The sequence below is a fragment of the Mobula birostris genome, chromosome 19 (genome assembly GCF_030028105.1).
Source record: "Mobula birostris isolate sMobBir1 chromosome 19, sMobBir1.hap1, whole genome shotgun sequence".
In the NCBI taxonomy this organism is placed as follows: domain Eukaryota; kingdom Metazoa; phylum Chordata; class Chondrichthyes; order Myliobatiformes; family Myliobatidae; genus Mobula; species Mobula birostris.
In genome coordinates this window covers 27,610,333-27,622,724 of record NC_092388.1, presented here as the reverse complement: position 1 = coordinate 27,622,724, position 12,392 = coordinate 27,610,333, and the positions used below count along the sequence as shown (strand labels likewise).

General features: G+C 40.4%; 1 protein-coding gene across 3 annotated transcripts in view; it reads right to left on the bottom strand.

The window, feature by feature from the left end:
• The window catches only part of LOC140212487 (cadherin-12-like), a 309,387-nt gene that overhangs the window by 153,120 nt on the left and 143,875 nt on the right, over window positions 1-12,392 (bottom strand). For all 3 annotated transcript variants that reach the window (XM_072283351.1, XM_072283353.1, XM_072283354.1), the window contains one exon: window positions 1,946-2,133. In XM_072283351.1, coding sequence (XP_072139452.1) covers window positions 1,946-2,133 — 188 coding nt within the window. The remainder of the gene's footprint in view (window positions 1-1,945; window positions 2,134-12,392) is intronic.

Genomic DNA, 12,392 nt, shown 5'->3' with positions numbered 1-12,392 from the left:
TGAGAAGTCAGACGAGAAAATGGTTTCAACCAGAGGTGGAACTGATCAAAGTTCAGAAACAAAATACGTATATTCAGGGAACCAAAGGATAGGATACTTTTTACCAGTCTTCAACAAGGAATGAGGTGTTACAGGATGCTCAGCCAAAGATGTAGTTGGGATTCTGGGAGGTTTAAAAATTGATTCTTTTATAAGGGAGGGGGAAACTCTGGGTGTACTTAAAATTGATAAATCACTCAGTTCAGATACATTCTAGGTCGCTAAGGGAATGCAGGGAAGAAAATATTTATAGATTCAGGGGTACAGTGAGGATAACAGAGTGGAACTATGTGCATCAACAGTGAAATCATTAGAACTTGACAACCACTTCAGCATGTGTGATCTGATCAAATATCATCAGTCTAAATTTGCACAAATGATTCGCAGACCAATTTTTGAAATGGTCACCAATTATAATGGTATGGGATTCTGTGGATGCTGCTTTTATCAACTTGCTGGAAGTATCTACCAATATTTTGCACAAGACCATATCAAAAATGAAAGTCTGCAAATCATATAATATGGGCTGAGAGTTAGGAGACAGAGACAGAGAGATTGGTGGAATGTAACAAGCTGTGCTCATATCTGCATAGGATCTGATTTCCACCATCTAAGTTAATGATGTTTCATGATCTTCACATTTTTATAACTAGCTTATAAATGACATTAAGTTAAGAGAGACAGTAAACTGCGTCGATAGAATTTGAATGTTTCAAGAGGGCACTGAGTTTGTGGATGAATAAAACTGCTCGAAAAGGCTAAATATGGAGAAGATAAAACTGTCAGATAAGGCTAAATGAAGATACATGAGTAAATTTTACGTGAAGCAGCAATGATCTGTATTTCATATATATTGAATTATGTATGTTACATTTCTATTGTGAAAATCTTTGATCATATTTAAAAGTGCATGACTTTCACTCCTGTACAATGCATTGTAGCAAGTGGTCATCAGGGTTTTATTAAAATTATATCAAATTTTTAAAAGTTTAATTTTTCTTCTTGTGTTCAGATTGTTGAGTAGAAAGTTAATGGAGATCTTTAAGATGATGATAGGCATTGATAAGGTGGATGCAAAGACCGAAAATTTTAGGACCGAAGTTAGGCCATATAGGAATAGAATAAAAGTAGACACAGACGTGGGATCAATGTAATTTTCAAAACTGAGAACAATATTTTTTATTAAGTGATGAGATCAATGAATACAATGTAAAGCAAAGATGACTGAAAGAAGTGAAGGCATAGATTAGGCATGATACTATGGATTTGTGGAGGCTCCAAAGATTAAATGATCTATGATTTCATTCTGCATGTGTTGTGACGGAAATGACCATTGGACTGAAAAGCAAAGGTGATAAATGCAGTTTGCAGTAAAGAAAATCATTGAGACACTGAGCTTCCAGTTGTTGCATAATATAAAACTGCTGTTAAAAGTTCAATACAAACTAATAACACTAACAAGATCATATACCATGTACTCTCGGTGGATTTTGCGCTTACACTTTGGATACTATTATAATGCTGGAATAGGTAAAATCTAAGAGTGTATATCCGAATTTTAAGACATTATTCTGTTTATCTGAGAATATGTAAAAGTTGAATCAAGTGGTAAAGTGTGACACAAACTTTCATAATGACTTCCTGTACAGGACAACACAGTAGAAGTAGGCATGCAACAGAACAAGTGTACACGGATCAACAGAATGAAGAGAAAGAGCATAGAACCAATAAAGATGAAAGAAAAAAAATCACAATGTTGATACTTGGTTCACAGTTGCAATTTGTGAAAGGAATTACCAGCAACATGAAGTCACGTATTTGCAACAGACTGCAATGCAGGTCTCACAAGGGATGGCTACTTATTTGAATTTTCTTTACTACATTCAAAACACTATATAGTTCTGACCTTCTTCAAGCTGATGACTCCTTCTTGAGTAGCTTTATCAGATGTAATGTCAAATACATTCAGCCCATCTCCAGGAACAATGCTGTAATCTATGTCAGCATTCATTCCAATATCAGCATCATTGGCTTTTATTCTACCAATTGGTGAAGCAACAGGAGTTGATTCAGGAACCTTTAGGTGAAAGGTATCTGTAAGTGAGATTCAGAGGTATATATATATATATGAAAATGTAACTTAAATAGATAAATCTGATACTTCTTCTCTTTCAAATTTTAAGGGAAGCCAATATAAATAAAATTGGAAGATAATAAATGTAATTACACATAGCATAGTTAGCAGAAATAAACTATGAAACATTTTAACAGTTGAAAGCCTTAAATGTCATTGAACGGAATTTATATTAACTACTATATACATGGGGCATTTAAAAATGAGTTAGACATCTTCCAGCAATGTTTGCATATTCTAAAATGAACTTTCATTGTTATCGTATTTTCTTGGTATTATTTCCATAAATATATAATAGAGATATACAGCATTACAATTTTAATATATGAAAGGAACTTTTGTTTGCATTGAATGCAGTGAACAATACAGTAGGTAGCATTAATAAACTGTCAGTTCATGTAAACATATTCAACACTTCTAACAAAGAAGTTAATTAAACAATCTCATTTTGGAAAATAAATACTTATTGTGAAAACAGTATACATCGAGAAGTGTGAGTTGATTCTGATAAGCTATGTGTTTTCCCATGATATTGAAGAAATCTGTATAACATGCTATTTGTCTCCTTTATGCAGCAATTTTGCTCCCTCAGAACCACACAGATCTCTCACTTCTTTCAGTTATTTTAAGTACTATCCGATTGAATAACGTTGAATTTTAATAAATTTTGCTCCATATATACGACTTGTCCCCCTTTCATATGAAGCAAGAACTTGTATGTCAATGGTAATCAATGTATTAAGAAAAGAAGAAAAATGTCCCAGAACACTTGAGGGGAATCTGCCACAGAGGTCTGAGGTCACATGATGGTCAGACCAGGTAAGAATGGTAGATATCCTTCTTTGGAAGACGTGAGTGAGCCAGACGAGTTTTTAACAACTATCTAGTAGTTTCAAAATCACTATTTCTAGCATTAGGGATTTATTCCAGATCCATTTTGTTAACTTAATTTAAATAATCCACCTGCTGTTGCGATTCAAACTTGTACCTCTATCTCCAGTTCAGTAATCCAAATCTCTGATGCTACCCCAGTAATTTAACTTCTAAGGTACCATTGCCCAGTGGAGAACAAGTTACTACAGTAGAACTTACTAAGGTATGCAAGTTTGAAAAGACATAGTTTGTTCGCTTATTTCTTTTGACCTCATTTTGTGCCTCATTAACTAGCACTAAACATTGCTTTGATTATAAAATTCTATAACCTTCTATGACTTCTTCACTATAACCTCATGCACAACTATAATCCTCCAAAATTGCTTAATTATATCTTGCTTGCTTAGAGTGTTTTTTGCCATAACTTCACTTGTCTAGAAATACAAACTCTGGAATTCCCTCTCTTATCCTTTGCATTCTGTCATCCATCAAAAACAGTACTTAACATCCACATGTTTAACCAAGCTTTCGAAGATCTGTGGCATGATCTCTATATATGGGTGGATGTCACATTTTGTCTTTCAATGTTCCTTTGAAGTATGTTTTGGATACTTTACCATATAAAATCTAAGGCAACATGACTTTCCAGTATTATGGTAGGCAAGATACATTGTGTTTCTTATTTGATGAAGGAGTTGTGTTTTTCTACTTTTGTACTTTCAATTACCCTTACATATTTCTATAGATGTATAGTAAGTAGATTTTTCTACCAATTCAAATTTCTTACCATTTCTTACAGATGTACAGTGGATAGCATTCTTATAAATTGTACTGTCAAATTTTTATAGATGCACATGCATTCTAACTGGTTGCATAACTGCCTGTTGTAGAGGCTCCAATGCACAGAATTGCAAGAGGATGCAGAGGGTTGCAGATTCAACCAGCTCCATCACAGACCATAAAGGTCATTTTCAAAGGTTGTATCCATCATCAAGGATCATTATTAAGGACCACAACCCCACCCCACCCCCATTCCCATCTGGGACATGCCCTCTGAGATAATAATTATAAGGTGCATGCATCTGAAGATCCACACACAGCAGTCTCCTCCCCGTTGCCATCAGATTTCTGAATAGTCTGTGTCCATGAGCACTGCCTTATTATTCCTTTTTTGCACTACACATTTGTTCTGTAATTTATAGTAATTCTGTCTTTGCACTGTACTGCAGGCATAGAACAACAAGTTTCATGTCATACAAGTCAGGGTTAATAAATCTGATTCTGAAATATAATAATTTTCTCAGCTCCTCAATACTAAAGAATGGACACTCTATAAATTCCAGTGTTCTTGTCATGCTAGCGCGCATGAAAGTATTTTGTAACTTTACAAAGTCTCATCAATGTGAAAAAACCTGGTGAGTAATGACTAATCTATTTTATGTGCTTTAAAGCAAGTTTTTCAAAAATCACATCAGAATGAGCTGAAACGTGTGTTTTGTGAAATGGGATATGAAACAAACTTTGACATTCTCTATGAGAACACTGAAATAAAATACATTCCTCAGAGGTTTAAAAACTAGTAAGTTTTATCTTCGAAATTTCCAAGACAGCATTGAAGTATTAGGATGCCTTTGTGCTACAAATCTGATTTTAGAGAGTAACTTAGTGCTGTTGTTTTATCTTCTAGACAATATCACCTGACAGAATAATCCATTAGGCACTAGGCAGAAGAGTATTTAGTGAACCCAGTGGCCAACACACAAGCCACTGAAAATCTCTAGTCAGTTATCTGAAGGGAAAGCAGCACTAATGCCACTGGGGGAACACACAAGCTGTTCTCTTTACCAGCTCACCACCATAAAGCAAAACTAAAACTAAACTAAATGGTGGGCATTGGACCAGGTGTTAACAGTTGGGTGAATCATAAGCCAATCACAAACAAGAAAAAACCTGCAGATGCTGGAAATCCAAGAAAAAAGCTGGAGAAACTCAGTAGGCCAGGCAGCAACTATGGAAAATAGTACAGTCGATATTCTGGGCCAAGACCCTATATTAGGACTGTAGAGAAAAAGGTGAAGAATCAGAGCTAGAAGGTGGGGGAGGAGAGGAAGAAACACAAGGTGATAGGTGAAACTGGGGGCGGGGAGTGAATTAAAGAGCTGGGAAGTTGATTGGTGAAAGAGATATAGGGCTGGAGAAGGGGGAATCTGATAGGAGAGAACAGAAGACCATGGAAGAAAGAAAAGAGGGAGTAACACCAGAGGAAGGGGATGGGCAGGTGAGGAGATATGGTATGAGAGGGGAATGGAGATGAGGAATGGTGAAGGGGAGGGGGCATAACTGGAAGTTTGAGAAATCGATGTTCATGCCTTCAAGTTGGAGACAACCCAGTCAGAATATAAAGTATTGCTCCTCCAAACTGAGTGTGGTTCATCGCAACAGTAGAGGAGGCCAAGGACTGCATGTCGGAATGGGAATGAGAAGTGGAATTAAAATAGGTGGCCACTGGGGGATCCCACTTTTTCCCGTGGATGGAGTGTAGGTGCTCAGTGAAGTGGTCTCTCAATCTTCGTTGGGTCTTACCGATATACAGGAGGCCACACTGGGAACACCATATATAGTAGATGACCCACAACAGACTCACAGGTGAAGTGTCACCTCGGCTAGAAGGGCTGCTTAGGGCCCTAAATGGTAGTGAGGGATGAGGTGTAAAGCAGAGGTAGCACTTGTTCCACTGGCAAGGATAAGTGCCAGGAAGGAGATCAGTGGGGAGAGATGAATGGACAAAGAGTCACATAGAGAGCAATCCCTGTGGAAAGCAGAAAGTTGGGGCGGGGGGGGTGGCGGAGAGGTAAAGGTGTGCTTGGTGGTGGGTTCCTGTTGGAGATGGCATAAATTAAGACGAATTATCTGCTGGATACAGAGGCTGGTGGGCTGGTAGGTAAGTACAAGAGGAACCTTATCCTGTTGGGTGGCGGGAGATTGGGGTGAGCACAGACATGCACAAAACAGAGAGATGCGGTTGAGGGCAGTGTTGATAGTGGATGAAGGAAGTCCCTTTCTTTGAAAAAGGAGGATATCTCTTAGTTCTGGAATTCCACTTCCCATTCCCATTCCAACATATCAGTGCACGGCCTCCTCTACTGTCACGATGAGGCCGCACTCAGGTTGGAGGAGCAACAATTTATATTCCGCCTGGGTAGCCTCCAACCTGATGGCATGAATATCAATTTCTTGAACTTCTGGTAATGACTCCCCCCACCCTCATTTCACCTTTCCCCTCTCTCACATGATCTCCTTATCTGCCCATCAGCTCCCTCTGGTGCAGCACCCCCTTTTCTTTCTTCCATGGCCTTCTGTTCTCTCCTATCAGGTTTTGCATTCTCCAGCCCTGCATCTCTTTCACCAAACAATTTTCCAGTTCTTTACTTCACCCCTCCTTCCTCTCGGTTTCACCTATCACCTTGTGTTTCTTCCTCCTCTCACCCCACCTTCTAGCCCTGACTCCTTACCTCTTTTTTTCCAGTCCTGATAAAGGGTCTTGGCCCAAAACATTGCCTGTACTCTTTTTCACTGATGCTGACTGGCCTGCTGAGTTCCTCCAGCATTTTGTGTTTGTTGCTTGAATCATAAGTCAAGTGCGATTACTCAGCTATATTGTTTCCGAAATCTGATAATAAACCTGCCATTAATACCTGTGCGGACTGGTCATATAAAACGTGACCCTTACTGCTGCAAGCTTATACTACAAAGTGAAAACCGGTCATTCACAGTGAAGTTCCTGAAGATGGCACATTACCACTGGAATAAACCAGAAAGTGTTATTAAACTATGATCAATTTCCTAGCAGCATATGATGATATGGCTATATGACAATATAACTGCCTGCATAAACTTTGTACCCATAACTAAGAGAAGCTTTTTGGAATTTGAACCAATTAAGGAATACTATTGTGATAGTTGGACTTTGGGACAAAAGATATATTCTTTTTAATGGACCATTTCAGTAAAAATGGATAGTGGCTTATGAAAGTAAATTTCCCAAGACTCTTCATAAAGAAGCAATAGACCTCAAGTAGTCTTACATTAGATGGTAAATAACACAGTGAATGCATGTTTGAAGAAATAGGCAACCGAGATAAGAAAGATCAAGACCTAGAAGTCAATTGGGAATACTGATGAGCAACACATTTTTCAAACTTTCTCTCGGCAAGTTTTGCTCTTGTCTTCTACAAACTTCCCACACAAATGGACTTAAGTCTTAAGAGCTAATGGAACAGTATCCAATCTATGGTAATCATGTTCCAGAATTAAGATCATCCCAGCCCCAGTGATCAAACTGAAGTATGCTAATGTTGACTCATTTACTGAAACGTAGAAGAAGATGGGACCTTACACTGAAATCTGGCAAAGCCAAAACCCTCTATCCGTCTGGTCCCACTGGACCAGTCGAAATCTCTATAGATATTCTGTGGAGAGCGTTCTGACTGGTTGCATCAGCACCTGGTGTGGAGCCACCAGTGCACCGGATCAGAAACTCCGCCAGCTCCATCATGGGCACTAGCCTCCCAACCATCGAAGGCTTCTTCAATAGGCAATGCTTCTTCAATAGGCAATGCTTCATGAAGGTGGTATCCATCTTTAAAGATCCTCACCATCCAAGACATGCCCTCTTCTCATTGCTACCATCAGTGAGGAAGTACAGGAGCCTGAAGACATACATAGTTCAGCAACAGCTTCAGCCCATCCACCATCAGATTTCTGAAAATACCATGAGTCTATGAACTCTACTTCATTTTATGCTCTTGTTTTGCACCAGTTATTTATTTGACATATATATCTCTAATTGTAATTCACAGTATTTCTTTTTACTATTGCACTGTACTGCTGCCGCAAAACAACCAATTTCATGACATAAACAAGAGAAAATCTGCAGAGGCAGGAAATCAGGCCAATGCACACAAAATGCTGGAGGAACTCAGCAGGCCAGGCAGAATCTATGGAAAAGAGTGCACGTCGATGTCTTGGGCCGAGACCATTCAGCAGGTCGGGAGAAAAAATGACGAGGAGTCAGAGTTAAAAGATGGGGGGAGGGGAGGGAGAAACACATGGCCATAGGTGAAACAGAGGGGGAGGGGTGAAGTAAAGAGCTGGGAAGTTGATTGGTGAAAGAGATACAGGGCTGGAGAAGGGGGAATCTCAGAGGGGGGGACAGAAGGGCATGGAAGAAAGAAAAGAGGGGGAAGAGAAGATTGGCAGGCAAGTAGATAAGGTGAGAGAGGGAAATAATAACACTTACTGATCCCAAGTGAGAAATTAATTTGTTACAGCGGCAACTTTTAAAAACACACTTAGCAATAACAATAAAGAATATTAAAGATAATAATATTAACTAATAATAAAATACAGCATAATAATAGACACAATAATAATTAACCAGATTGCCATAATGTGCAATACTGTGCAATAATATTATACAAAATAATAAAACAGCCTATGGTACTATGATTTGTGTTCTCCTGTCGCACAGAGATGAACTGTTGTATACAGGGAATGATGAAGGTGGGGGTTGCTTTACTGGAAGTTTAAAAATCAATGTTCATGGCATCAGGTTGGAGGCTATCCAGACAGAATACAAGGTGTTGTTCCTCCAACCTGAGTGTGGCCTCATCACGACAGTAGAGGAAGCCACAGATAGACATATCAGAATGGGAATGGGAAGTGGAATTAAAATGGGTGCCATTGTGAGGTCCTATTTTTTTTCTGGCAGATGGAGCATAGGTGCTCAGCAAAGCAGTCTCCCAATCACTAATATACAGGAGACCACATCAGGAGCACAGACACAGCATATGACCCCAACAGACTCATAGGTGAATTGTCACATCACCTGGAACGATTGCTTGGGGCCCTGAATGGTAGTGAGGGAGGAGGTGTAGAGGTAAGGGGTAGTACTTGTTCTGCTTGCAGGGATAAGTACCAGGAGGGAGATCGGTGGGGAGAACAAATGGACAAGAGAGTCGCGTAGGGAGCAATCCCTGCAGAAACACAGAAACATAGAAACATAGAAAATAGGTGCAGGAGTAGGCCATTCGGCCCTTCGAGCCTGCACCGCCATTCAGTATGATCATGGCTGATCATCCAACTCAGAACCCTGTACCAGCCTTCCGTCCATACCCCCTGATCCCTTTAGCCTCAAGGGCTATATCTAACTCCCTCTTAAATATAGCCAATGAACTGGCCTCAACTGTTTCCTGTGGCAGAGAATTCCAATGATTCACTACTCTCTGTGTGAATAAATTTTTCCTCATCTCGGTCCTAAAAGGCTTCCCCTTTATCCTCAAACTGTGACCCCTCGTTCTGGACTTCCCCAACATCGGGAACAACCTCCCTGTATCTAGCCTGTCCAATCCCTTTAGGATTTTATACATTTCAATCAGATCCCCCCCAATCTTCTAAATTCCAACGGGTATAAGCATAGTTCATCCAGTCTTTCATCATTTGAAAGTCCTGCCATCCCAAGAATCAATCTGGTGAACCTTCTTTGTACTCCCTCTATGGCAAGGATGTCTTTCCTCAGATTAGGGGACCAAAACTGCACACAATACTCCAGGTGTGGTCTCACCAAGGCCTTGTACAACTGCAGTAGTACCTCCCTGCTCCTGTACTCGAATCCCCTTGCTATAAATGCCAGCATACCATTCGCCTTTTTCACCGCCTGCTGTACCTGCATGCCCACCTTCAATGACTGGTGTATAATGACACCCAGGTCTCGTTGCACCTCCCCTTTTCCTAATCGGTCACCATTCAGATAATAATCTGTTTTCCTGTTATTGCCACCAAAGTGGATAACTTCACATTTATCCACATTAAATTACATCTGCCATGAATTTGCCCACTCACCCAACCTATCCAAGTCACCCTGCATCCTCTTAGCATCCTCCTCAGAGCTAACACTGCCGCCCAGCTTCGTGTCAACCGCAAACTTGGAGATGCTGCATTTAATTCCCTCATCCAAGTCATTAATATATATTATAAACAACTGGGGTCCCAGCACTGAGCCTTGCGGTACCCCACTAGTCACTGCCTGCTACTCTGAAAAGGTCCCGTTTATTCCCACTCTTTGCTTCCTGTCTGCCAACCAATTCTCTATCCACATCAATACCTTACCCCCAATACCATGTGCTTTAAGTTTGCACACCAAGCTTCTATGTGGGACCTTGTCAAAAGCCTTTTGAAAATCCAACTGTATCACATCCACTGGTTCTCCCCTATCCACTCTACTAGTTACATCCTCAAAAAATTCTATGAGATTCGTCAGACATGATTTTCCTTTCACAAATCCATGCTGACTTTGTCCGCTGATTTCACCGCTTTCCAAATGTGCTGTTATCACATCTTTGATAACTGACTCCAGCAGTTTCCCCACCACCGACGTTAGGCTAACCGGTCTATAATTCCCCGGTTTCTCTCTCTCTCCTTTTTTAAAAAGCGGAGTTACATTAGCCACTCTCCAATCCTCAGGAACTAGTCCAGAATCTAAAGAGTTTTGAAAAATTATCACTAATGCATCCACTATTTCTTGGGCTACTTCCTTAAGCACTCTGTGATGCAGACCATCTGGCCCTGGGGATTTATCTGCCTTTAATCCCTTCAATTTACCTAACACCACTTCCCTACTAACCTGTATTTCCTTCAGTTCCTCCATCTCACTGGACCCTCTGTCCCCTACTATTTCCAGAAGATTATTTATGTCCTCCTTAGTGAAGACAGAAACAAAGTAATTATTCAATTGGTCTGCCATGTCCTTGCTCCCCATAATCAATTCACCTGTTTCTGTCTGTAGGGGACCTACATTTGTCTTAACCAATCTTTTTCTTTTCACATATCTATAAAAGCTTTTCAGTCAGTTTTTATGTTCCCTGCCAGTTTTCTCTCATAATCTTTTTTCCCCTTCCTAATTAAGCCCTTTGTCCTCCTTTGCTGAACTCTGAATTTCTCCCAGTCCTCAGTTGAGCCACTTTTTCTGGCTAATTTGTATGCTTCTTCTTTGGAATTGATACTATCCCTAATTTCTCTTGTCAGCCACGGGTGCACTACCTTCCTTGATTTATTCTTCTGCCAAACTGGGATGAACAATTGTTGTAGTTCATCCATGCGATCTTTAAATGCTTGCCATTGCATATCCACCGTCAACCCTTTAAGTGTCATTTGCCAGTCTATCTTAGCTAATTCATGTCTCATACCTTCAAAGTTACGCTTCTTTAAGTTCAGAACCTTTGTTTCTGAATTAACTATGTCACTCTCCATCTTAATGAAGAATTCCACCATATTATGGTCACTCTTACCCAAGGGGCCTCTCATGACAAGATTGCTAATTAACCCTTCCTCATTGCTCAATACCCAGTCTAGAATAGCCTGCTCTCTAGTTGGTTCCTCGACATGTTGGTTCAAAAAACCATCCCACATACATTCCAAGAAATCCTCTTCCTCAGCACCCTTACCAATTTGGTTCACCCAATCTACATGTAGATTGAAGTCACCCATTATAACTGCTGTTCCTTTATTGCACACATTTCTAATTTCCTGTTTAGTACCATACCCAACCTCACTACTACCGTTAGGTGGCCTGTACACAACTCCCACCAGTGTTTTCTGCACCTTAGTGTTACGCAGCTCTACCCATATCGATTCCACATCCTCCTGGCTTATGTCCTTCCTTTCTATTGCGTGAATCTCCTCTCTAACCAGCAACGCCACCCCACCTCCTTTTCTTTCATGTCTATCCCTCCTGAATATTGAATATTCCTGAATGTTGAGCTCCCATCCTTGGTCACCCTGGAGCCATGTCTCTGCGATCCCAACTATATCATTAATAGCAATCTGCACTTTTAATTCATCCACCTTGTTACGAATGCTCCTTGCATTGACACACAAAGCCTTCAGGTGCTCTTTTACAATTCTCTTAGCCCTTATACAATTATGGTGAAAAGTGGCTCTTTTTGATGCTTGCCCTGGATTTGTCGGCCTGCCACTTTTACTTTTCACCTTACTACTTTTTGTTTCTACCCTCATTTTACACCCTTCTGTCTCTCTGCACTGGTTCCCATCCCCCTGTTGTGAACTAACCTCCTCTCGCCTAGCCTCTTTAATTTGATTCCCACCCCCCAACCATTCTATCTTAAAGTCACCTCAGTAGCCCTCGCTAATCTCCCTGCCAGGATATTGGTCCCCCTAGGATTCAAGTGTAACCCGTCCTTTTTGTACAGGTCACACCTGCGCCAAAAGAGGTCCCAATGATCCAAAAACTTGAATCCCTGCCCCCTGCTCCAATCCCTCAGCCACGCAT